The sequence below is a fragment of the Centruroides vittatus genome, unplaced genomic scaffold (genome assembly GCF_030686945.1).
Source record: "Centruroides vittatus isolate TY-2023 unplaced genomic scaffold, ASM3068694v2 contig_436, whole genome shotgun sequence".
In the NCBI taxonomy this organism is placed as follows: Eukaryota; Metazoa; Arthropoda; class Arachnida; order Scorpiones; family Buthidae; genus Centruroides; species Centruroides vittatus.
The window spans coordinates 1,099,483-1,126,339 of record NW_027122237.1 but is presented as its reverse complement, the minus strand read 5'-3'; the positions used below and the strand labels follow the sequence as shown (position 1 = coordinate 1,126,339).

Here is a 26,857-nt window from a genome sequence, read left to right as displayed (position 1 = left end):
GATTTATCATTAGCTAGTCCAAACTTGTTTTCAGCGTTTACATGGGAGGTTGGATCTAATCCACTTTCCAGCGACCACTTCCCAATATTTTTAAAATATCGAGGTAGAGAAAGCTGTGAAACAGCCCGTCCACCACGCTGGAAACTTGAAACGGCAGATTGGCCTGCATTTTCCTCTTTGGCTAACATCACTGAGGAAATGGTCAATACTGCTGATATCAATGATGCAGTCGAAGTTGTCACTTCCAGTATTATTCAGGCAGCTGAAAAAACAATGGGAAAAACATCAACCAGTTATCCAAAGCATCCGAAACCATGGTGGAATCAGAATTGCAAGGCAGCATTTACAAAGCAAAAGAAAGCATGGGGTATTTTTAGAAGATACCCCACTGCTAGCAATTTGATTGCTTTTAATAAAGCAAAGGCCAATGCCAGGAAAATAAGGAGGCAAAGCCAAAGGGATTCTTGGAGGAAGTATGTTTCTAGCATAACATCTTCCACTAGCTCAAAAGCAGTCTGGGATAAAATCAATAAAATTAATGGGAAATATGCTTCCCACACACTGTCCATGCTGGAAAATAATGGCACAATAATCAGTGATATACAGGGTATTGCTGATTTGTTGGGTGAAACGTTTTCTTCGTCATCTAGCAATACAATGTACACAAGGAATTTTCAAGCTTATAAAGCTCAAAGAGAAAAACAAAGTTTAAATTTCTTTTCCTCATCTAACGAAGAATATAATGTGCCATTCTCCAGAGTTGAATTACATACAGCGATCTCTCGCTCGGGGAGTACTGCTGTAGGCCCGGATAAAATCCATTACAGCATGATTAAAAATCTGTCAGAAAACTCCCTTAGTAATCTTCTAAATCTGTTTAACAGAATATGGACAGAACATACTTTCTCTGACTCTTGGAGGCTATCAATTATTATTCCCATTCCCAAACCAGGCAAAGATTACAAGAATCCCTCTAATTACAGACCAATCTCCCTTACGAGTTGCTTCTGTAAACTTTTCGAAAGAATGATAAACAGACGTCTGATGTTTCTCTTAGAGGAAAAGAGCTACTTTTCTTTACATCAGAGCGGATTTCGTAGGAACAGAAGTACCACAGACAATTTAGTAAGCCTTGAAACATCTATACGCGAAGCGTTCATTAGACGACAGCACTTAGTGTCTGTGTTTTTCGATATAGAGAAGGCCTATGATCGCTGCTGGCGATACGGAATACTCCGTGATCTGCATGAATTTGGACTGCGGGGTAATTTGCCAATTTTTATAAGAAAACTTCCTACAGAATCGAAGATTCCAAGTCAGGATGGGCAACACTTTGTCTAGGCCTTTCACACAAGAAGAGGGTGTTCCTCAAGGTTCTATTTTGAGTGTAACTCTGTTCCTAATTAAAATTAATAGCATAGCTAAGTGTCTCCCTCCCAGTGTGAAACACTCTCTGTATGTGGATGACTTTCAGATCTCCTGCCAGTCTAGTAATATGGGTTTCATCGAGAGACAACTGCAAACCTCCCTAAATCGCATCGACAATTGGTCCAAGACCAATGGTTTCTAGTTTTAATGTAGAGAAGACCTCGTGTATCCATTTTTGCCGAAGGCGTGGTTTGCACCTGGATCCGGAAATACACCTAAATGGGGTTAAAATCCCAATGGTCAACGAGGCGAAATTTTTGGGTGTTGTGTTTGACCATAAATTGACATTTTTGCTTCACTTGCGCAATCTGAAGAGTAGATGTCTAAAAGCTCTGAACCTTTTAAAGGTTCTTTGCTGCTCATTTTGGGGAGCAGACAAATGTTCAATGCTCAGGATATATAGGGCTTTTGTTCGCTCTAAGCTAGACTATGGATGTGTTGTGTATGGCTCTGCGCGAGAATCTACTCTTCGGATGCTGGATCCAATCCACCATCAAGCATTGCGTTTGTGCAGTGGTGCATTTCGAACTTCTCTGTTCAAAGTTTGTATGTGGATGCTCATGAGCCTCCACTATCTCTTAGGAGAGAACAGTTGTCTCTTTTTTATTACATTAAACAGAGATCTCAAAATAAACTTTTAGCTGATTGTTCAGATAGTCAGCTGAAAAGATTATTTGCAGCTCGCCCAAGTAGTGTCCCTACATTCGACATAAGAATGGAGAATGTAAGCAGCACGATTGACCTGGACACAAGCAACATTTCACAGGTTGAGGTTAATAGTATTTCCCCTTGGTTAATCCCAGTGATAAATGTTGATTTAAGCTTAAAGCAGTTTCCAAAAGAAACCACCCCAGACTATGTCTATAGACAGCACTTCGCAGAAATTCAACATCGTGACAGGAATTTAATTCCTATATACACAGATGGATCTAAATCGGATGACTATGTTGGCTTAGCCTTTGTCTGCCAAGACGAAATTGTGGCAGAACAAATAGCTTCGATTTCTTCCATCTTTACTGCGGAGTTGCAGGCTATTTATTTAGCCCTAAAGTATATAAATAGGAAAGGTCATCATTGCTGCGTGATTTACACTGACTCAGTTAGTGCACTTCAGGCTTTGATCTCGTATGAACCTAGTTCTCACTCCATAGTGATTAAAATTCGTAAGCTGATTTGCCATCTTTTTGCGAGGAATTTCTTTATAAAATTTTGTTAAGTCCCAGGCCATGTAGGTATAAGAGGGAATGAAGAAGCTGATGCAGCTGCAAAGTCAGCAAGTCCTTCTCAGCATACAATGTTTATTGAAGGAGGTGACTTGAAGCTGGTCGTTAAAAAACGACTAGCAGAGAGATGGCAAAATGTGTGGAATGAACAAGTCCACAATAAACTTTACGAGATCAAACCTATACTAGAAAATTGGACACACAACAAACGGTATGATAGGAGATCTGAAGTCATTCTTACTCGTTTGAGAATTGGACATACTCGACTGACTCATCAATACCTTTTAAAGGGTGATGACCAGCCTGTATGTCAGTATTGCAACTGTAATGTAAGTGTTAAGCACATACTGAGCAATTGCATCGCCTCTGAACGGATTCGTAGGCAGCATTTTGGAAATGCAAGTTTTAAAGAGATTTTGGGCCAGAGGCCAAATGTTGATAAATTATTGAACTTTCTAAAAGTTACAAATATTTATAGAGAGATTTAATTATTTATTTATTCATATCTATATACATCTTGTTGTTATACACAGTTTAACTGTTGTACATTTTTGTTATTAGTTTTTTGTTTTGTTCATTTTTATTGTTATTTATGTACTTATATATACCATAAGTCGTGGCGCAGCTTGGCCCGTGTGGCCCTTGTGCCAATAAACCTTAACTAACTAACTAACTAACTTTATTTTTAGGCAGTTCTAGGTTTCATTCTATTGATAGATCATTAAGTTCATTCTGGCTTATGAGGAAACTTTATCTGTACTCAACAAGAAATCTAGATTTATATTTGTTGATAGCTCAGCATCAAGTTACAGATGAAATATTGTTATAATTTATGATTTATATTTTCTTCTCAGAAGACCTTTATTGAATGGAGATGCCATCCAAAAATAACAGTTGTCTGACCTTTGGGTTCCTTCCCTACAGTGATAACAGCAACTGTTGCATAGTTGGACTCAATCAGTTGCAACAACTGTTTGAGCCAATTTCTTATCATGTTGTCTCCACTTTGGTTGTATGATTGGTGATCTTATAATCAAAATAGAAATATGTCATACATACCAGTGGAGTGATATTTTTGTAAAGTAAATGTCAGTTCTTCTTTACAAATATAACAAAAATTATCCACATTATTCATGCTGTTACAAGATATTTTTCTAAAACTATGCTCACTTATGGACAAACTGAAGGGAACCAATGTAAACCAGAATGTTTAAATGTGCAAATTGACTGATTCTACAAAGGAAACATCATGATAATTAAGCTGTTGCCATACAAAAATCATCCAGTAAACTCATCAGAAATTGTCAAACATTAGTCAACCAGTTTAGAAAATGTGGATGAATCAGAGTTCTTCAGTTTATATTTTCATATTAAAATTTCACTGAATGCTTTTTCTTTTATATAGTTTTATTTTAAGATTCTCTAATGTCAAACAACTGATGTTTTGTCCAATTTTATTAAATTTATACATTTCATTGAGGGAACTTTTCAACCTATCTTTTGTTAGTTTCAAATTTTCAGTGCTGACTGTTCAGTATAGGAATGTTATTAGTTTATTAGTTACTTATTTCTGATTGTCTTATGGCATTAAACATGAAAGAATTTTATTAAATTCTTAAATGCCTGCACTTTTAGTGAGTGTATTTGTCATCTTTAGGTGAAAGAATTCTGAATGGAACACTGAACAGAACTTTTCAGAGTTTGAAATAAAGCCATGTTAAAAAAATTTTTAAAATAAGGGTAAATATTTTTGAACAACAATTACACATAACATAAATATACATTCAAAAAAATTATTAAAAATTAAAATTTTTCTGAAAAAATCAATATATTATAAAATATCAATCAATCAATCTTTATTATTTCATATAACTGTTGTTATTACAAAGGGGGTTAAAAGAACATTATTGTTTTAAGTTAGTTACATGAACAAAAAAATTGTATAATTTATACAAAGTTAGCATGGAAAAATTATCACCGAATATAATTTGATAACAAAAATCAGATGGCAGTGTAGCAGCTCAGGTATCCAAAAAAAGTTACAAGAATCAAGAAGGTGTTTTCTCATATCCATCACTGCTGATCCACAAAAAGAACATTCTGATTCGTCCGAGATATTAATTGATTTACCATTTAGGTTTATGGAGAACCTATTTAGTCTAAATTGGTCACCAAATGACTTTAGTTTATAACTCAAACCGGACAATAAATAAGGCACTGGACTCCACATTCCATTAAGGAAGATTTCACTGTTTCAACCTCTTTCAGTCAAATATTGAACATCCTGAACCAATATAGGTCTCTCAGTCGTTGATCACGATCCAGAAAGAACAGACTCTCACTTAAACACACACAGCTATATGACAATCCTATATTATTTAATAATCTTTTAGCAATAGCAGGCCATGGCTTCAAAAAGGAATTACCATCCATCTTTGAAAGTCTTGTATATGTCAATTTTCAATAAACGTCTTCCGGTAGGTCAAGTAGTTTTCTCCAAAATTTAAACAATTTTATCACCAATCCAATTGCGAGGGGAGGTCTTCCCAATTCCATTCTCAATGCAGACCCCGAGACAGATCTGTTAATATGGAACACCCGCTTAAAGTAGAATAACTGTATCGGTTTAAACTTGTCCACTAAAAGACCACCCCAAACTGGGAAAGCATAAAATATACTTGGTCCAATCAAAGAATCAAATACAGCAGAGAGTCGTTAATCCGAATCAGTTGGTTACAGGGGTTGTTTGGATTAGTGATTTGTTCGGATAACCGATTATGTATGAAAAAATATATTAAGCTGTCTGATGTTCAAATTTTTCTTTGTTACATATCGCTTCGTGTTGAATTTTTTTCCGTTGCGTGTCGCTTCATGTTGAATTTTCGTTGATTTTAAGCCTAACGAAAATTTTTATAATAATAGTCGAGGCTATTGTATCGTTAAAAATTATTTCTTTATTTTGTACAAACAAAATAAATATATTGAAGAATATAAAAACATGAAAATTATACTTTAGAAGTAAATCTAGTATCAAAAACGTTTGATTCAGCGTGACACAGTCCAACTGAAAATCGTTTGGATAACCGGTGATTCGGATTACTGGGGTTCAGATTAACGACTCTCTACTGTAGTTTAACGTAGTTATTTAATGAAGACGCCTTAATTTTAATAAGTAACATGACGAGATTGGAGATCCTAGATCTTGCAGCAAGTAACTCTTTGTTTAAATGATAGGAGAATGTACCATGTGAAGAAAAATAAATACCCAGATATTTAAAATTAGACACAATTTCCAATCTCTGGCTTTCTAAATGAAATTATCTGTTTTTTTTTTTTTTTAAGTTTTCCACCTCTACGGAAGAAGACAGTTAATTTCAACATGAGAAGATAATGGTATCATGGAACTTTGAATTCTCAGAAGTTTAGGGAGATCATTCAAAAACAAAACAAAAAGGATAGGACTCAGTGGTTCTCCTTGAGGTAGCTTTCTATTGGACTCAATATAATCAGTACAAAATGAAAAAGTTTCTATAAAATATCTAGTATTAGAGAAGAGACTCTTAAGTAAGTTGACAAAAAACGAAGAAAGACCAATGCTTCTAAGCTCATACCATAACAAATCATGATCAACTGTATCAAAAGCTTTCTTGAGATCAATAAATGCAGTATATAGTTTCCCTCATTTCCTCGAAAATGATAGTTGAATAAGACCAGTCAAAATAAACAAATTATATTCAACACCTCTATTTTTAACAAATGCTCCTTGAACAGGTGTAACAATATGAAATTCATTCATCCAATTCCAGAGCCAATTTGCAATAATAGTTGAAAAGACCTTTCTAAATACATTAATTAAAGCGATTGGTCTATAATTAGTTGGCGTCTGCCTACATCCCTTCTTATATATCATTCTCAAAGCAATTTGTTTCCAAGATAGTGGAAAGGAGCGCCTAGACCAAAAGGAATTAAACATATCCAATAGTATTTCTGTAGAAGGGCATTTTATCATTTCATTCCTTATATTATCAGAACCTGAGGCCTTGGATGATCTTAGTTTTCTGATTACAGCATCTAATTCGCTCAGAGTAATAAAGTCATCCAAAAGAGGTACATTATTATCAAGACTTAAATCAATATAAATTACTGTATCTGGTCCAGCGAAATACTCTTGTAAATAGTTTAACCAATCCGAGGGAGATATAGCATTTTCACATGGTTTCTTAATTTAAAACTTATTGACTAGTGACCAAAAATCTCGAGTATTTTTTGTCTTCAATAATAGTGAATTTATTTTAGCCAAAAAAATCTTTTTCTTTGCCTTACATAGGACTTGTAACTTTTATTTAATTTACAATATTCGTCCAAGAAGTTTCTAGTTTTGTTTCTTCGAAACATTTGTAGTATTTGGTTCTTTGATTTCTTTAAACGTAGACACTGTGGATCAAACCATTGCTTCTCAAATGGCAATAAGGAAATGTTCTTCTTAACCATCCCACATCATGAAACCGAAGTCAACAAAATCTTTAACAATTCATCATAGTAACTCTGCACATCCAGCAAAAAGGTTGTTTTAATCAAGGTATACAGCAAGCTTACCAAAGATAAATAGTCATCCGATTTATCTTGTTTCCATATGTAACGAATTTTTGGAAGTTTCAGAGTCCGTACGCTATCCGTCGTAAATTCGAATAAAATTGAGATTGGAAAATGATCAGAATTGAAAATATCAAGAATTCTAAAATCCAATAATCTATCTAGTAAATTAACATTTACTGTTATTAGATCTATAACAGATAGATCAACTGTCGAAAGAAAAGTAAATTTAGCCGGATTGTCTGAGGCACATCGACCATTTAAAATATATAATCTGTGCGATTTAATCAGTTATAAAAAGCTTTTTCCTCTTTGGTTCAATATTAAGTCATTAGATTTTCGGGAATTTAGGACATTAATATTACTCCCAGCAAAAAAGTTGTCTAGTTTTTCACCTATTCTGGCATTCGTGTCTCCTAAAATAACTATATCATCATCAGAGAAATTCATCAACAAGTCTTCCATTTTTTTAAACAGAATATCATAAAGATCTATTCTTATATAAACAAGAACAATAATCAAACTTTGACTAAGTGAACAAAAAAATCTTCCATAATTTAATTTAATCACCATAAGATTGTCGGAGTTAAAGAACATTTCCGAGGAGCCCAGTTTTTGGGAAACTGCAAGAATAAGACTGCCATAAGAACAACCGGGACCAGTTGGTTTTTTACCAAATTGTTCATATAGAAACAAATCTGGGTTGAACATAGAGAGAACTGGTTTGTAATAGTTAGTTAACCATGTCTCAGTTAAAGCAACTAAATCATAATTTTGCAATAAATAAATGAACTCTTGGTCATTTACTGTTAAGTCCAACGTTCCTTGGCAATTCCAAGACAGTATCCTCATTTTCAGTTTTATTTGTCTAGTTAGCAGTTGTTCTACTTAACCTTTTTGGCTGGGTTTGTCTAAAAATGTATCAATCTTCTGTAGTTCATTCGTTTCCAAATTAAAGGTGAATTTGTCACCATTGACCATCAGATAGTCGGCTTTCAGAAATGCTTTTTTGTTCAGAGATTTTGCTTTCGCAAAAGAAAGGCAACAGTTTTCTACACCTTAATCTTGATCTGTATGACAAATCGTCAAAGACTCTAATGTGCGAGTATGACTGTGACACCTGAATTTTCTTTAAATTTTTAAAGACAACTCTTTTGTCATTTTGACTACAGAGTTTAAACAAAAAAGCAGAGTTCCCAATATTTGATAACTATTAACTAAAGGAATAGACTCTCCGCTCTGTCTTTTAAATAATTCAATAAAGCGATTAGCATTATTAACTATTTCCTCATCATCACCACTCAAACCAGAAACGATAATAATATCCTTTTTTGAATTGTTATGTACCTAGTCTATATAATAATTTTGAAGAGAAAATTTATCCATACATACAGTTTTGAAGGATGAAAGTTCAGTAATTTTTCCTTCCAGGCGAGATAGACGTTCGTCATACTTCTTATGTGAATTAGACAGCCAGTCAGATTTCAATGACAATTCCTCCAGTTTTGATAGAATAGTATCGAAACATTCCTCAAGGAGACACAGAATGCTGAGGTAGTTGAGAAGAGGTATCCTGCAATGCAAAATAGTCGTCTAGTCGAGATGATTTCAATGTTAGTAAGCTTGGATGGCATTTACTGGCGGAAAACGAAGCTTTATTGCCAGGTGAAGAAGGTGGTGTGCGAGACATTGGACCTGGGTTAAGTTCAACTCCTCAAATAACAAGCAAAAAGAACAAAATTAAAAAAGAAAGTATCACAGTGGAAAAAGACATCTTCTGTAAAGTCAATTAATAGCAGACAATTAAATTGTAGTTCGAAACAGTAACTCGCAGAAAAAACACGCCAGCAACCAGCACTGTCAACAGCGCCCCCTATATTTTAAAATATATTAAATTCAAATAAAAGTTTAAGTGCAGATAGTTTAGAAAAAGCATTCATACAAGATTTAAAAATATATAAGTAATATACTTGTATAATGACAAATTCACATAAAATAACATTGAAAGATTTCAATAAAAATAGCACATTAAACCAATCAGCCTGTAAGATAATTTAAATTCTTCGAGCATGGTATAACCTAGTAACTTTATTTCACCCAAACAGAATAAATGGAAACCAATCTGGTAAGAACAGATTCAATAGCCAGTCAAACATGAGGTTGTATTTAACTACATCCTCTGTTTGTACATGGTGCCAACTACATATCTGTAATAATTTAACTATTTTTCTCAACTGTATATGATAGAATATCTGAGAAAAAATCAGAAAAGTTCCTCAGATACCAGAATTCTAAAAAAATTCTAAAAATTTTGATAAAATGTAGGGACAGTGTGTTCATGACAAGTAGCTTCATCATACCCAACAGTTGTGCAATTCTCCGTGATGCTTATTTGTGTTATTCACATTAAATCAATTAATGGAGTTTTGTTTAATTAAAAGTTTTAATGCCTGAAATATTTTGCAGTTATAAAATAGATATTTGTAAACATAATACTTCAATTTTCAGTTTTGGTTTTAGATAAAATCGATTACTTAAGATATATTGGAACTATCTCTTTACAGAATTTGACAATCCACATTCTTTAATTGTTCTTGCTGAAGAAGAATTAATTGCTGTTGACTTAGAATCAGAAGATTGGTTGCCATTTAGATTACCATACTTATCAAGTTTGCATTCTTCAGCTATCACATGTTGTCAACATTGTACTAATATTGGTCAAGATGTTTGGAACAAAATTGTTACAGCGGGAAATAAACAAGTTTCTGGGAAATATACAGAAAGGGTAAGATTTCTGACTCAGCTTTTTATAATTCATTTAAATTTAAAAAATTGTAATGAATGTATCTTGAATATCTATTTTTAATTGAGTTTTATACTATATAAATATCAGTTGGTTTTGTTTAATTTCAAGTAAAAATTTCATAGTTATGAATTATTATAAAATTAATCAAATTAATAAAAAAATATTAACTAGTTTTAATTGTGAGTTTACCAGATTCTTAAATAATGATCAGTATTTGGTAGAATTGTTCAAATTGCATCATGATTTTAAAAAAATTAATAATGAAATATTTTTATAGATATATATCAATTTACTTAATACGTGGTACGATTCAAAAGTTCGGGGACTGCAGTAATCTATGACAACAAAAGCATGTATTTGAAGTTACAGCGTATGAAATGGATTCTACTAAACCACCTCTACGTTAATTTCACCCATGTCATGTGATTAAACCACGAGCACTGCTGTTTTTTTTTCGGAGATAGTTACCTTTGTTCTGTGACATAATCAAAGTGGAGTTTCAAGAACAACCTCCAACATCTCGACTTTGCCATGGTAGAATCACCGTACACCTTTCTTAGCAATTTTAAAGTCTCCGTAGGTGTTTTACCTAAACGCTGACAAAATTTAAATGTTGGAGGTTGTTCTTGAAACTCCACTTTGATTACATCGCAGAACAAAGGTAACTATCTCCGGAAAAAACAGCAGCGCTCGCAGTTTAATCACATGACATGGGTGAAATTAACCTGAACATGTGGAAGTGGTTTGGTAGACTCCATTTCATACGCTGTAACTTCAAATACATGCTTTTGTTGTCATAGATTACTGCAGTCCCTGAACTTTTGGATCGTACCACATATATTTAATTTAAGCAATTAATTAAGAAAATTTTTTTATTTTATTGTAAGTTTTAAAATTTGAATAATTTGGAATGGTCATCTTTTGCCTTTTGTTATTATGTATATACAGTAGACTCTTGCTAATCTAGCCTGTCAATTATCCAGCCTTCAGCTGTGATATAAATGGAGTGGCTCACATGGATTTTTACACTACATTATTATTGGACTATTATAATGATGTGATATCTAGGGATTGCAATTGCTGGATCCCTTATCCAGCAATCCAGCTGGATCCAGTGCATTTTTCGGCCTGCTGGATCCAGCGCTGCGGATCCGCAAATACTCAATTACTTTCTAAATAATGCCGCAAAAGTCTACGTCGTCGCATTGCCGCTTTGCTAACTACTAGATTGCTACTAACTACTTACTCACTACTTTACTAACACTAATAAATAAATTACTTATAAATAAACTATACTTTAATCAATCCAGCAAAATTTAATAAAATAATAACGTATTCAATCGCTTTTAACGATCTTCCTCAGTTACAAAAAAAGACAACATTAACTATAGAACATAAAATGTGTTTGGAATAAATATAAAAAGAATAGTGCTTAATTACATCCCATTTTTTTAAACAAGATACATAGATGCACTGCCAGGTCTGATAATTTTCGTATTGTATACCGATGTAATCCCACTGTTTTCAAACTTTTAAGAAACGCTAAAGGGAAAGAGGATTGGAATTCAACAACGGGTATATATTCGGTGCCTTTACAGAACCAACATTTCAATTCCAAGCTTGTTTATGTGGGTGCAATGATGCGCAGTTTAAAACAAAGGCTCAAGAGCACAAATATACAATCAGTAAGAACCTTGACAACACTGCGCTGGCATCGTACGAAAGACAGAAGGATGTTAACGTCCAATGGGATCAAGCGGCAATTATAAAAACGACGACGAATAGGCAAACGGTCAAACATCTTGAGAGATTGGAAATGTGCAAGGCGCACATGACAACTGGGTGTATAAACCATAGAGATGTGGACTCATTGTCTACCATGTGGAGATCCTTTTACATTAATTAATGTTATTAATGGACAATGCTGGTTTCGTTGGATCTTATATACAGGGTGTTTTTTTTTAAACTGACGGTACTCAGAGACATCTGTAGAGCAATCTAACAGCCGGACTGTCGCCAAATTTGGGAGGGTGACTAAGGACGACATGTGAAAGAGATTCCGCGAAGAAAAAAGTAGTACCCAAATTTGCCGGTAGGGGTGGATTTGGCACTGTTGTAGCAAAACAGCTAAGAATCTGCATAAAATCCAGTTGCAAATAACAAACACACGAATAAATAATCAGACAGAGGTTTCAGTGTAATAACGAAAGTTTAATTAATCAGCAAATAACCTTCTCCCTTCTTCAATGTGATCACCGTCCTGCTGGACAACTCATTGCATCCTGAACACCGTGTTCTCTATGCCCAAACATAACATGTCCGCAGGAATGTTCCTCACAGTTTGAGAAATGTTGTCCTTCAAAGTCATCAAGTTTGGGACACTACCAAGATAGACCTTGGACTTTAAGTAACCCCACAGGAAATAGTAACATGGGGTTAGATCCGGGGAGCGAAGCGGCCATGTAAGTGGAAAAAAGCGACTGATGATCCTTTCTTCAGTGAAGTGCTGGTAACTTTTTTGCTACAACAGCGCCAAATCTTCATCTACCGGCGAATTTAGGTACTACTTTTCCATGTCATCCTTAGTCACTCTCCCAAATTTGGCGACAGTCCGGCTGTTAGATTGCTCTACAGATGTTTCTGAGTACCGTCAGTTAAAAAAAAAAAACACCCTGTATATATTTTTTCTGCTATTTATTTTGTTTATTTATCTATATTTTGTTCATTTGGGCATTTTCTGTTAAATTTTATATTTATTTCGAACACATTTTATATTCTAACTGGTATATTTACTGTTCTATTGTTTTGTAACCGAGGAAGATCGTTAAAAACGATTGAAAACGTTATTATTTTATTAAATTTTGCTGGATTGATAAAGGTGTAGTTTATTTAACTTATTCTACTTCCAGTTCATAGTTTTATATACTTATAAATAACTACAGACTAATATGTAGAGCCTATATATGAAAACTGGTAAGACTGATAGCCACTTAGCCACTGATTATCCGTCCTTACATTATTATAATATATTAATATAAATTAATCAGTAGAATTACCTTTGCTTTTATTTAACTTAAAGATTACATTATAATTATAATCTGACTAAACATTTGAAGTTAATTATCTCTATCTCAAGCGTTAAACCGAACCAAAGTTAAGTTTACTACCTAAATGTGTAAGTTTTACTGATTTATAGTGACCAGTCTAAATAATAAAAGTTTCTTAAGTATTTTTTTTTTAAATGTTTTATTTATTTCATTAAAAAAACATAAATTGCAGGATAGATAGATAGACAGATAACACTTTATTGCACCAAAAATACATTTGCGCTGGATCCAGCTGGAATGATTTCAATCCAGCAAAAATCCAGCTGGATTCAAAACACTGCTGGATTGCAATCCCTAGTGATATCCTATATCTGTAGAAAATTTCTTTTTAAAGTGAAATTTACTGCTGTTCATATTCAAATTTTTCTTAAAAAGTCCATTAAATCTTAACGATTAAGTGTTTGACTATTAAATTTTAATTGTTAACTTTTGAGTTTCAATTTAATTACAATTAAAAAAAATAAATTACTTTCAGTTTAAAATTGCTTTAATTTTTTTTTCCTGTAATTTTTGACAGGTTATAGTCTATACTGTATATATATTAATATTTATGACAATTATATAAATACTTAGATTTGGCCAATTGATGGAGGAAAAGACTTGATCGAAAAGTCTTCAACATTTGATATACTTCTGACTGGACATGAAGATGGATCAGTAAGATTTTGGGATGCATCTGGAATATCTTTATATCATTTATATACTCTGCAGACTTCTTACCTGTTTGTTAGTGAGGAACATGAACAAAATGCCTCTGAAGAGATGGAAGAATGGCCACCATTTCGTAAAGTAAAAATTTTATATTAAATATTATAGTATGTAAAATTATATTAAAAGAAATACATATTATAAGTACTTTATTTTTTATTGTTATTATATTTGAATTAAATTACAAATATACAGTATATTATAAAGAAATTTAAATTGTATAGCAAATGTAATTTATAGAAGTAAATATAGTCAAGTGAATATTACATGTTATTTTTAGTGCATAATAAATATTATAATTATATATTTATACTTTTAAAAACTTGAGTGCATTGTTTGTTCACTTAAGTTTTATTGTTATTTTCACAATAAAGAATATGAGTTTAATTTAATTAATAGTTTTGTATGTTTTTATTTATATATGTGAAATAAATCCCATAATTTATAATAATTTTATAGAAGTAAATGCTTATTTTACAGATTGGAACTTTTGATCCATACAGTGATGACCCACGTTTAGCTATTAAAAAAATTAATTTGTGTACTTTAAGTGGCATTCTAGTTATTGCAGGCACTGCTGGACAAGTGATTATTTTAGAATTACAGAGTGAAGAAGTAGAAAAAGAAATAACGGCATGTATATCTAATTTCTTATGTTTAGTCCACACAGAAATTTAGAAAATGATAGGATATAACAATAATAGTTATGAACCTTGCTGCAACAAAAATTACATTACAATAAATTTTTCATTTTTATTTTTAGTATGCACCAGCAAATATTGTAGGAGATAGAGATAATTTTGTATGGAAAGGACATAGTCAATTGAACAGAAAAACAGGTGCTCAAAAATTAGAAAATGGTTATCAACCAAAAGTGATATTGCAGCTATCACCACCTGCAGCAGTTACTGCTCTTGCTCTTCATTCTGATTGGTCATTGTAAGTGTTATGATTTTTTTTTATTGTATTTTTGATATGAAATTAGATATAAAATATTATTTAATCTTTTTATTATTTAAAATGTAAAATAAACTTGATGCTAGTAAATATCTTCAAAATGGATGCACAGTTTGAATATATTGCTAATTTAAATTTTTAATTGTGAAAAGTAATATATTATTATTATTGTTATTGGCACCTAAGTTATAATTTTAGTTATTGTGAATTATATCATTGTATGCAAAATAGTGCAAAGTTTAGAATTATCACACCTTTGATTGGATTTTTACTTACAATGATTCAAAAAAGGTTAATATGCATTTTGTACATTTACATACAGATATTTGATGCAACATTGTGTGCTATAAAGCAATTAGTTGAATTCAGTCAGAATCTAATTGAAACTATAAAAATATAAATCATTTAAACATTTCTTTAAAGATTATAAGTGAAACTGAAGCAAAATTTTCATAAATGGGGAAGAATGAGAAATATTTTGCATTACATTCAAAAGTTCAACCTCATTGTTACTGCTTCGGCAGTAGGCTGTCATTGTTTCTACTTTCTATGTGCACATATAGTTTGGTGACTGGATGAGTGGTCCATGAAATTTATGGCTTTGTTTTTGATTGTTGTAGTGATCAGTGTAAGAGATCAGGTAGCAAGCAAGAGAAGGGAGGTTGAGTAAGATGATGATGGAAGTGAGAAGTTGGGTTCTGCACTGAATGGAATAAAGTTATGTTTTCTAATTTGTGTGTCTTTTTGTGGAAGTAGTTTCAAATGATTTTCCACTGTTTTCCCAATGCCAAAAGTGCTATATTTCCTATACTGTCCATTTCAGTCTGTACAACATTGACCAGAAGAAAGTTGCACTGTTCTCATTAGAAGTTTTTTGCTGGATAGGAAATAAAAACTGCCATGCAGACTTTGATCATATAAATAACCTTATTCTACCTTGAACAAGTTTATTGTCAACAGATTTAAAATCTCCATTTGAAATTTATGGCCCTGTTCTTTTAGAATTGTTATCTTTATTTTGGCCACTTTCTTATCTGACTTCATGAAAGTTTATCTGTCAATTAGATTGTGGTGTAGATAGTTCGTAGACATTACTGGTTAATATTAATCTTTGATTTTATGTTGATTTAATTAATTTTATAATAATATGTTGGTTCTTCATTTTAAATAGATTCTTTTTATCTACTGTGAATAAAATAAATTTATATACCAAATTATTTAAAATTAAGTACATTATCTTGTCTAATATGCTTCTGATTATTCTGAACATGAGACAATTGAAAATAATTCATATATGTTATTTTCTGATATAGTTAGATTGTATTTCTTTAATAAATTAATATGTAACCAAAAAAAATTGTTTTTATTAAACATGTCATAATTTTCTAGTTGTGTTCACATTTTAAGTTAGTTGATATCATATATTTTTATATATGATAAAAATTCTATTAGTTTATTTAATTTAAAAAATGTGTATTATTCTTATTGTTAAATTAAACTATTATTTAACTTCATAGTCATGTGACTTATATTATTATTATTATTATTATTTTATCATATTAGAGTGGCAGCTGGAACAGCACATGGATTTACTTTATATGATTATATTCAAGACAAAGTTGTGATGTCAAAGTGTACTTTAAATCCAAATGGTAAGTTATAAGCTTAATTAACATAAAATTAAGTAATTTATAAGGAAAAGGCATTCATGTAAATATGTATACAGTGGTACCTCGTATAACGTACTTAATCCATTCCAGGTGCACATCTGTTAAGTGAAACGTTCGTTATACGAAACGCATTTTCCCATAGAAATACATGTTAAAACATCTAATTTGTTCCGCAGCATAAAATAACTGTACTGTATCATAAAAAAAATGAACATGGGGTGTGTTCTTTTATTCCTCCGCGTAACTCTGCGCGAGCGACACCTGTTAAAAAATTCCGGTGGGAGTGCACGCCGTCGAACGGCAAAAAGGCCGCTTGTAGCAGTAGTTTACGGTGGAAAGCAACATGGCGTTCTCCATGGCTCAGATAGATTAGTTTCCAGGTCCATTATGTGGTTTTATGAATGAGAATTTAGAAATTGTGAAAGCGTGAGTTAGCGCACGCGGTGATGTGTCTTTACGAATTTTTTTCGAGGCTATTTTGAATGCTCTTTCAACAAATAATCCGTTTTATGGTTAAATTGGGACCCTTCTTTTGTCTTTTAAAGCTCATAGTTCAGAATTATAGATTCCTCCATCATGATACTATCGATAGTGTGGGCGCCGCCATCTTTCTTTCTTTCACCGTCGTTCCTAAATGCCTACAAACAGCAGCGCACTCCTGTAGTAGCGGAGACGCAGAGCGACCGCTATTAAAGAACGCACCCATGGAGCAGTCACCAATTATGCCGGAAAGTCCGTTGCTGGAGTCACGTAACGGCCAAACAGAAAGTCCGTTGTTCACAGCGTCCGTTATTCGAGGCGTACATTATACGAGGTACCACTGTATTTATGAAAATATGTCATTTTTCATTAATATGAAAAACTTCATTCAATAATTTTTTCATCAAAATAAAAATATTTATTATATGCAAGAAAAACTGCATTAAATTAATTGTTAAAATTGATATACATTCATTGACATAAAAAAATTATGCACTCAGATAGAATTGTCTGATTACTCTAATCTCAAAAGGCCAAATCATTGAGCTGAGGGAACCCATGGTGTTTACAAATTCTTAGAATTTTTTTAAAAGTGTTTAATGTTTTTGTAGTGCTTAAAGTGCTTGATTTTCTAATTTATGAATTAAAAACAACCATGAAATAATATATTTTTTACATAAATCATTCTCTGCTGACTAATCAGAAACGAGATAACAGAATAGGTTATAGTCATGATTTCAAAGGTTTAGAGCTGGGATGATTTATTAGTGAGTTGTTCATTTGGATGAATTTTAAAAAAAAGAATTACCAGAATCCATTCTTATTGTCAATGATTCATTGATGATACAAGTCTCATGTAGAAATATTTCAATTGTGAATGTTTTGATTGATTTTAATTTTTAATAAATTTAATGAAAAATTCATTTTTATAAAAATAATTAAATAAACATTTTTTTTCCAAGTAAGACCCTATATTATAAATGCTTACTGATTTTCCAGTTTAAATATGCAATTACAGAGAGTTTGATTATTATTCAAAAATACATTGGATGATTGGTTAACGAACAGTTCGGACTATGAACAAATTGGATAACGAACATTTTTGCGAAAAATTTTTATGTTCAGATAACGAACACCTCACAGAACAAACGCAAGAAGAAGCAACATTAAATAATGAATACTGATTGGTCTTCCCTTGTCTTCAGACAACAATTCGAAACTTTTCAGAGCACGGGAGATGTCGACATTCAATGTGATATGTACTGATCGGATAGTATTCCTTCGAACGTTGAAACTCTTCCTTGTAATTCCAGCCTTTTATTTTTCTGACAGAAACAATTCTTTTATAGTGTTTGTGAGACTGTCAGACAGGTGCTTGTTAAGTTTTGCATCAGTTTTTATTTTCTAAAGGTGAGAGTATAATAGCAAAGGTAGAGAGTGGGTAGAAGATGTCTGATGTTGCCAGGCAGTATGGCTCAAATGGGTCTACAGTAGGCTGCAGTTCAATCTTATCTAAGAAAGATATTGTATTATCAAGAAAACTCAAGCAGCTAAATGAGTAACAAAAATCGCATCTGAGAAATAAAATCACTTTAAGGAGCTCATAATGGAAACTGATCTGACGACAGAAGAATGCCAAAAACTCTTGAATGAAGAACACTAAGAAACTTGGCGAGATATGTTTTCGGTTAATGTTACCCTAGGTATACAAAATGGCGGCGCTTCTGGTCGTCAACTTGTTTGCACATTTGCGTGTGCAAACAACATGGTGACTGTCGACAATAACCTAAACACACCTATATTTAAACTTTTTCTAAAACTAAAACATTTTTAAAACGTAAATTTGCTACTTAGTTTTCCCCTGCTTTTGGTTACTTTTCCTACTCTTGGACCAGAAACGAAAAATAAAAGAGTCATCATACTATCTATAAATTCAATCGACATATGGACAAAGTGAATTGCGAGATTCTATACATCAGTGGTTCGAACAAAATTTGCCTGTATTTTATTCTACATAAATTTTACTCCTCTTAAGAACTGCAGCCTTACGATTCACATCTCTCCCCTTTTCATCTATGATATGCAGCGTCTCCATAGAGGGTGGCACCTGTGATTCACAGCCACCTAACCTTCCATGTGTCGTTCATGTTGTTTTTCAGCATTGGAAATCACTATTACATATCCTTGGTTATGAAAAATTTAACACCTATTTACACACTTTTAAACACATTTAATAGATTTACACTTTAAACACACATTTAAACACATTTACAAAATTTTTACCTCATTTACACACTATTAACACACTTTTATCACATTTAACACACATTAAGGACACGTTTAACATGATATTTACCATTGAATTTTCGTCCGATGGAGAAAAATTTTTTAAAAATTAGAATAAAGACTAAGTCTGCCCAAAATTGGACGTTTATGTGATTTATGTAATTAGGACGTTTATGTGTTTTAAAAGGACTTTTTAATGACCTTCCGGCGACAAGTAACCTAAAAAGGAAGGTCAGTCGCCGAAAAGTGTTTGTCTTGGAACACAAAATAAAAAAGGTGATCCCATTTTGGGCAGACTTAGTCTTTATTCTAATTTTTAAATGATATTTACCATTGACAAACTTTCCTTTTCGATAACTTTAAAGACTTCGAGTAAATTGTACAAATTTTTAAAAATCACAGACACTGCAACTTGAACACAAACTATATGGTGTATTTTCTCGGACACTACACTACAATCACAGACACCTTTAAAAAATTAACAACGTGCATAATCCGTCTACATTGTAACCAAAATTTGAAATTCACATTATTCCTAATGTTTCCAGAATGGAATTTTTTGATGGATATTTGCATACGAAGGCGGCATTACTATCAGCACCATCTACATTTATTTTCTAAAAACACTTGCCATCGAGGTTACCGGAAGCGCTGCCATTTTGTATACCTAGGGTAACATTAACCATGTTTTCTTCTGAAAAAGAGGATTAATACCGATCTTTTGAAGAAGTGGGAGGATGTCAGAACAACGGTCTTAGAAATGGCATCCAAATCAGGTTGAGGTTAATAGGTGTACGGATCTCTACAATTACAATGCTATTAATTACTTCTGAAAAATCCTGAAGAAGAGAGAAAAGCAATTGACATTAGACAGATTCTTTAACCACCACAAACAGAAAAAAACGTGACTGATAAAAATACGACTGTGTATACATCTATTTTTATTATTACATATAAATGTTGTAAGAAAGTATATACAGTAGAACATCGATTATCCGAATACCGATCAACCAAAACATCAGGTAACTGAAAGCATTCCAGTCTGCAAATTCAAATTTCGGCTAGTGCTTTAGTGCTGCAGCACTCTCCTTTTCCCTGCCAACCTAAACTGTAGGCCTACTTTATGTAAGATGTGTAATACAAAATAAATACAGTACAGTTTTGTGTTTAATATATTTTTCCTAAATGATCAGTTATCTGAACAACCCCAATCCCAAATTGTTTTGGATAATCAATGCTATACTGTAATTTTTTATTTTTGGGGGTCTCCAGAATGGATTAATCAAATTCCTATAAAAATCTATTGTAAATTGATAATTGGTTAATGAACAATATGGATAGTGAACACAGTCTTGGAACAGATTATGTTCCTTAACCGATCGATCACTCACTATACTACAAAATAAATTTTAGAATTTTCATGAAATTATGTACAGTAGAATATATAGGAGCTTGCAGCAATTTTATTTGTTTTTTTTTTATTTATATTGATAGAACAAGTTATACCTAATGGGAAAACAGATTTTGCTGATGTTTTACTGTGAAATAGGTCATATTGAAAGATGATTATATGGCATATGAATTTAATGAAATTCTTTACTTTAAATAATAGACATTGAATTTTCATTAGCAGGGTTAGAAGGCATAGTTGAAATAGCTGTAAATAATGAACTAATGAGCTGTGGATCAAGTCTTGTATTATTTCTTTATTTTTTTCTTTTTCTTTTAATTTCCATTATTAGAAAACTTTAAAACACAAAATTTTAATTTTAATGTAGTTTTTTCTGAAATATTTATTACTTTATTTCATAAAATTCAAATATTTTCTTGCAAAGGGATGGCCAGTGCCACCTATTTTAGTTGTGAAATTATCTATCGATTGATCTATTTCTGTGATAAAATCTCAGCCAAATATTTTTTCCATTAGGTTTGACAGTATGAGTTGTAAACATTTAGCTTTCTCTTGTGTATAGAATTGTGGAATGATTCACTTATCTGAGTCAAGGACTGTTTGTTTTATTACAGAAGAAAATAGTGAACTGATTTGGGCATTAACTATTACCTGTAAAGTTATTTTTAATAATAATTTAAATTTTTTGTTAAAGAAATATTTTAATCCATAAGTAATGAATAAATTAATCACAAACCTAACAATAAAAAATGAAATTTTATGGTATGAGATCGTTTGCTTATTTGTTAAACATTGACCAGTTACAAGTCATTTATACCTGCCATAATTATAACAAAATGCTATGCTGTTCAATATGATTTAGATCTAATGTTAAATGGTTAAAAAGACTTATTATACTCAATTCTTTGGGTATATAGTATTCATTAATGTCTGATGATATATGGACTTAAAAATTTTTTTTGCAATCCTTCTCTTGTAATTCCTTAAAAATTACTTAAATTTTAAGAAAAGAAGCAAAAATCATGTAATAGATACATCAGGGCAAACATACATGGCAGAGAAGTTCTGGATGTCCCAGACAAACCACCAGAAATTTACAATTGTTTGATTGTGAGACCAGCACAAACATTCTGCAGCAGTATCTTTCACCACTATAAGGTGGAAGCTTTGTTACAGAACTCTCTCTTCTCATACCATTTGCAGAGGACTAACAGAGCGAAATTTGTATGCATGGTGATTGCAATGCACCATGCCATTAAAGTTTATATAACTTGAAAAACTTTTTATTATTATTATTTTAATGTTTTATTACTCCTTTTCTAACATGCTGCCCTTTTTTTTCTATAATTTCTGTCCAGTTTATCCTAAAAAATAAATTTATGGATAAATCCTTTGTTTAATCAGAAAATCCTACTTAAATTGGAATTTATTTAATACAGAATATGTTTATGAATATCATAATACATGAAAAATGTTATTGTATAAATTTATAAAATTTAAAAAAATAAAATATTATCTTCCTACTTTATTATTTGTAAGTAGTAATGATTTTCCAGTGTTTTATTATATTTGTTTATAAAAAATTTACTTTATGCTTAAAGATTTGTCGGCAACTGGAGATGCAGCTATGTCAAGGAGAAAATCTTTTAAGAAATCACTGAGAGAGTCATTTCGCAGACTACGTAAAAGACGTTCTCAGCGTAGTAAAGGAGATAAGACTCCAACAAGACCATCTAATGAAGAAGGAAAACAAAGGTATATAATTATTAAAGAAATTTTTGAAAATTATTGAAATTTTTTCTAATAGTGCATTATTGAGAAGTTAAATAAATAGATAATATATACTTTTTTTCCAAATGAGTTAAGATAAAATATAAGAATTTAAAGTTTTTTAAAATAAAAAGCATGTCTCTATATTTGCAAATATTCTTGTTTTAATAAAATCTGTCTTATAAACAAAACATTGACAATATATATATATATATATATATATATCACACTAACCTTATGAAGCTTTGCAAATATTTTTAACATAGCACAAACGTTTTCGATCCACCTTAGGACCTTCTTCAGGTGGAGTTCTATTAGAGAAAACCTTTTTCAGAGCAATTCCATTTCTGATGTATTCTAATTTCCTTTCAAATTTTAAATTCCTAACAATGTACGCCTGCGTCAGTGGCTATAACGCCTCGTCATACATAGCCTGCCACGCCCTCGAGAGTTGTTTTTCATCTTTAAAATTGATCGAAAGACCTTGGCATTCTGCTTTAAAATTTTCTAATGCCTCCAAATTTCTAAGTTGGTGTATATGATGAGTTTGCCAGATCACAATCACCTGGTGTAATTCGGGTTTCACTGGCACATATCACTAAGACAGTAGTGTTTTTCTTCTTTTCAGTATCGGTTTTATGCTCACAGAGGTGTTGTTTGTGCGATCTTCTTGTAGATCTGATATATACAAGATCCCTATTGAATCTGTCATCCTTGAGCGGAATTTTATACACTCCTGGTGCTCTTTCGATGTCTGCTTGATTTTTCTCATTCCTTAGCAATTGTGGTACATCTTTTGGAAGCCAAAATCTTCCCCAAATTGCTTTCCAATATTGAAATATATAAAAGATACATTGATGATGTATGCATCATCTGGAAAACAGAGCCAAACATTGAAGAATTTATGCACTGTATGAATAACAATGGATATGGTCTTATGATTGAATTAGAACAAATGAACAATAAAGAAGCTCATTTTTCGGACATTAATATCACCTTTAATTGCAGCAGATATGATACTAAGGTATACCGTAAACCGAGTGCCATCCCAATATACATCCCAGCTAGCTGTAATGATCCAGATGACTACAAAATGGCAGCCTTTGGAGCACTCATTAGAATAGCTCATATGCACTGTAACAAGGAACAAGACAAGCGGAGGGAAATAAAAAGAATAGCAGAAGTAGCTGAAAACCATGGCTATAACAAAAAGTTGGTGTTTAAAATAGCAGACAAACAAAAAAGCTGACTTGAGGATCAATTGGGTAAAGCTCCAGAAAATAGTCTGCAGCAGGATGCATCTCCCTATCATATGACTATAATGTATGAGCGTCATATGCAGTCCCTATATTGAGAGATTGGGACTTATACTAATTCAAAAATAGCCTACAGGCATAAACTGAATGTATTTGCCATGCTAAGAAATGAGAAAGATCGAGCGAACATTGAAAGAGCACTGGGAGTGTATAGAATTCCGCTCAAGGATGACAGATTCAATAGGGATCTTGTATATATCAGATCTACAAGAAGATCGCACAAACAACACCTCTGTGAGCATAAAACCGATACCAACTTAGGAATTTGGAGGCATTAGAAAATTTTAAAGCAGAATGCCAAGGTCTTTCGATCAATTTTAAAGATGAAAAACAACTCTCGAGGGCGTGGCAGGCTATGTATGACGAGGCGTTATAGCAACTGATGCAGGCGTACATTGTTAGGAATTTAAAATTTAAAAGGAAATTAGAACACATCAGAAATGGAATTGCTCTGAAAAAGGTTTTCTCTAATAGAACTCCACCTGAAGAAGGTCCTAAAGTGAACTGAAAATGTTTGTGGTACGTTGAAAATATTTGCAAAGCTTCATAAGGTTAGTGTGGTATGTATATATTATATTCTTGTTTTATTATATAAAAACGCTTTCTACAAACATGAATGTTGACAAAACATTAAAAGAGTTTTTAGTAACCTTTGCTTATACTGCTAGGGGTAAATACATTATATTTGAATAAAAATTTTCCAGACTATTATGTCATAATATGACAATTTATTCTTGCTACATCACAAGTCTATAAGAAACATAAAAGTCTCTAATAACTGGAATGTAGATAAATTAAAAACTACATACCATGCATACAATCTTCCAGCAAATATGTATTTGCATTAAATTTTATTTGTTTAATTTTTATTGTATAATAATAATTTGTAGAGTATATGTAAAATGTAACACATACATGTTGAACATTCAAAAATGAAAGAATTGACATCAAAAAGAAAACGATTTTTAAAAAGCTTTAAAATTTCAAATTCTAATTTTCTGTAAAGTTTGGATGCTTGATGCAGGCCCCTAAAAGAGGCCAAAAACATTGTTTTGTGTTTAATTCAAATCATTTTTGCTGGAAGATTGTATGCAAGGTTTGTAGTTTTTAGAGTATAAGAAAATATTAGTTGTTGTAGGATTTTGTGAATATGAAAAATTTGGAAAATTTTAATTTTTTGGTATTTTTAGATTTTTAAAAGTATATATACAATATTTTAGCTGTTGTTTCTTTTTCAATGTTGGCTGATTTATAATGTGGCTGTAATAAATTTTTTTTTTATCTTATACATTGAGAAAAATTGCTACTTGCTTTTTTTCATAATAAAATTGCAATTGATTCAATATATTACAGAATTAAAAATTGCTGACTCTGATATAGTTCCATTATATAAAATTTGAATTCAAATTTGAAAGTTGGTGAATGTTATATTGCTTCTCAGGCATTTCTATTAATTTCCAAATAAGCAAAAAAAAAAAAAAATGCTAGTTATTAATTAAAATGTTCTGTGACATTATTTATAACATGTCTTTTATGAAAACTAGTAGAACTAAATAGTATATTGTGCTATTTCAAATTCTTTTGATGTTGTAATTTTAATTTATCTAATAAATAAATTGGTAGTAGTAATTCTTCATTCATTAAAATTCTTCATAGAATTTATAATATATTTTTAAAATAAAAGTTGACAAGGTTGTTAAGATTTTTAATATATTGAAATTTATTCATTATATATTTGATGTGATCAAAAAGAATTTGGACTGTTTCCACTGTTTGCAATAATGTGCAAAGTACAGTCTTTTTTCATCAAGGATCTCTGCCATAGACATTTGAGTGCCAGTCTACCAAATGGCATTGAGTTTTTCAAACCATAACACTTGCTATACAGTGCTTTGTAATGTTGTGTTAATATCATGATGCAATTTAAGAATGAATTCAAAAATTGAGAGAAGAGAAAAAATGTTAAATTTTGCATTAAACCTAGGAAATTTGCCATATAGGAATGGCCTCACAAACCTTGAAATGATTTGGGAGACCTATAGTAATGAAGTCGTGGATGAGATTAAAGTACTTTAGAACCAAAAACAGGCAAGTGTGTGACAAAAAGCATGTTCATCATTTTTTTCAACCATAAGTAATTGTGTATTGGGAATTATCTGTTTGTCCCAGTCAGAGAGTGAATTCAGACTTTTGTGATGACTGTGTAAGGAAGAACCTTGATTGCAATAGATCAGAACTGAAACCAAACCTGACTCTTATAATGATGTACTTGCACACAGCCTTTCAAACAAGTGTATTTGGTGAGAAATAACATTACAGTCCTCCCCCATCCTCCTTGCTGGATTTAGCCCCTTGTGACTTATTTTTGTTCTCAAGAATAAAACTGAAAATCAAAAGACAGCATTTTGATACATTTGAGGAGAAACCAGTCCAAATTGCTACAGGTGCTTTGGAATTTTCAAAACAATGACTTGCAAGGATTGTTTGAGACTTGGTGGAAGTAGTGGAATTGCTATATAAAATGCAGGAGGAAACTACTATGAAGGAGATAGAAATAGGTTTAAATTAGTTAAGTATTAAAATCTTCATAGACCAAATCATTTCCTTTTTTTTTTTGTCCAGTCAAATGTCAGTTTCTAAAAATCACTGGCCAAAATTTAAAGAAAATAATAATTAAACGTTTCTATTTCTCTTCTTCTTCTTGAAGTAATGTGTCAATTGTTGACAACAATAAATATGGATTATTATTTTATACTTACAAGTGAAAATTTTGTTTATTTATAGTTCTTTTATTATAAATAAATACAAAATACAGCTAAGAAAAGTTATATTTTAAGTATTAAAAATTTTTAATTATAGTTTTTTTTTAAATTTGTATCTTTACTGGTTTTTTCATAACAATGAAGACAAGTCTTTGCTAGTTTAATATTTTTAACAACAAATACAAACAGATTTTCAGATTTAAATAGAAAATAGATTTTCACATTTTACTTTGAATATTTTTTAAATAGAACTTTATGTAATATTTTATACATGCAACAAAACCCTGATTATCTGAGTTGCAATTATTCAAGGTTCTGCATTATATTATTAATGCCAAAC

The 26,857-nt window shown here is 31.7% G+C and overlaps 1 protein-coding gene across 2 annotated transcripts in view; it reads left to right on the top strand.

The window, feature by feature from the left end:
- The window catches only part of l(2)gl (LLGL domain-containing protein l(2)gl), a 168,143-nt gene that overhangs the window by 94,350 nt on the left and 46,936 nt on the right, over positions 1-26,857 (top strand). For both annotated transcript variants that reach the window (XM_067272309.1, XM_067272310.1), the window contains exons 11-16: positions 9,809-10,029; positions 13,731-13,946; positions 14,346-14,498; positions 14,629-14,804; positions 16,386-16,474; positions 22,271-22,424. In XM_067272309.1, coding sequence (XP_067128410.1) covers positions 9,809-10,029; positions 13,731-13,946; positions 14,346-14,498; positions 14,629-14,804; positions 16,386-16,474; positions 22,271-22,424 — 1,009 coding nt within the window. The remainder of the gene's footprint in view (positions 1-9,808; positions 10,030-13,730; positions 13,947-14,345; positions 14,499-14,628; positions 14,805-16,385; positions 16,475-22,270; positions 22,425-26,857) is intronic.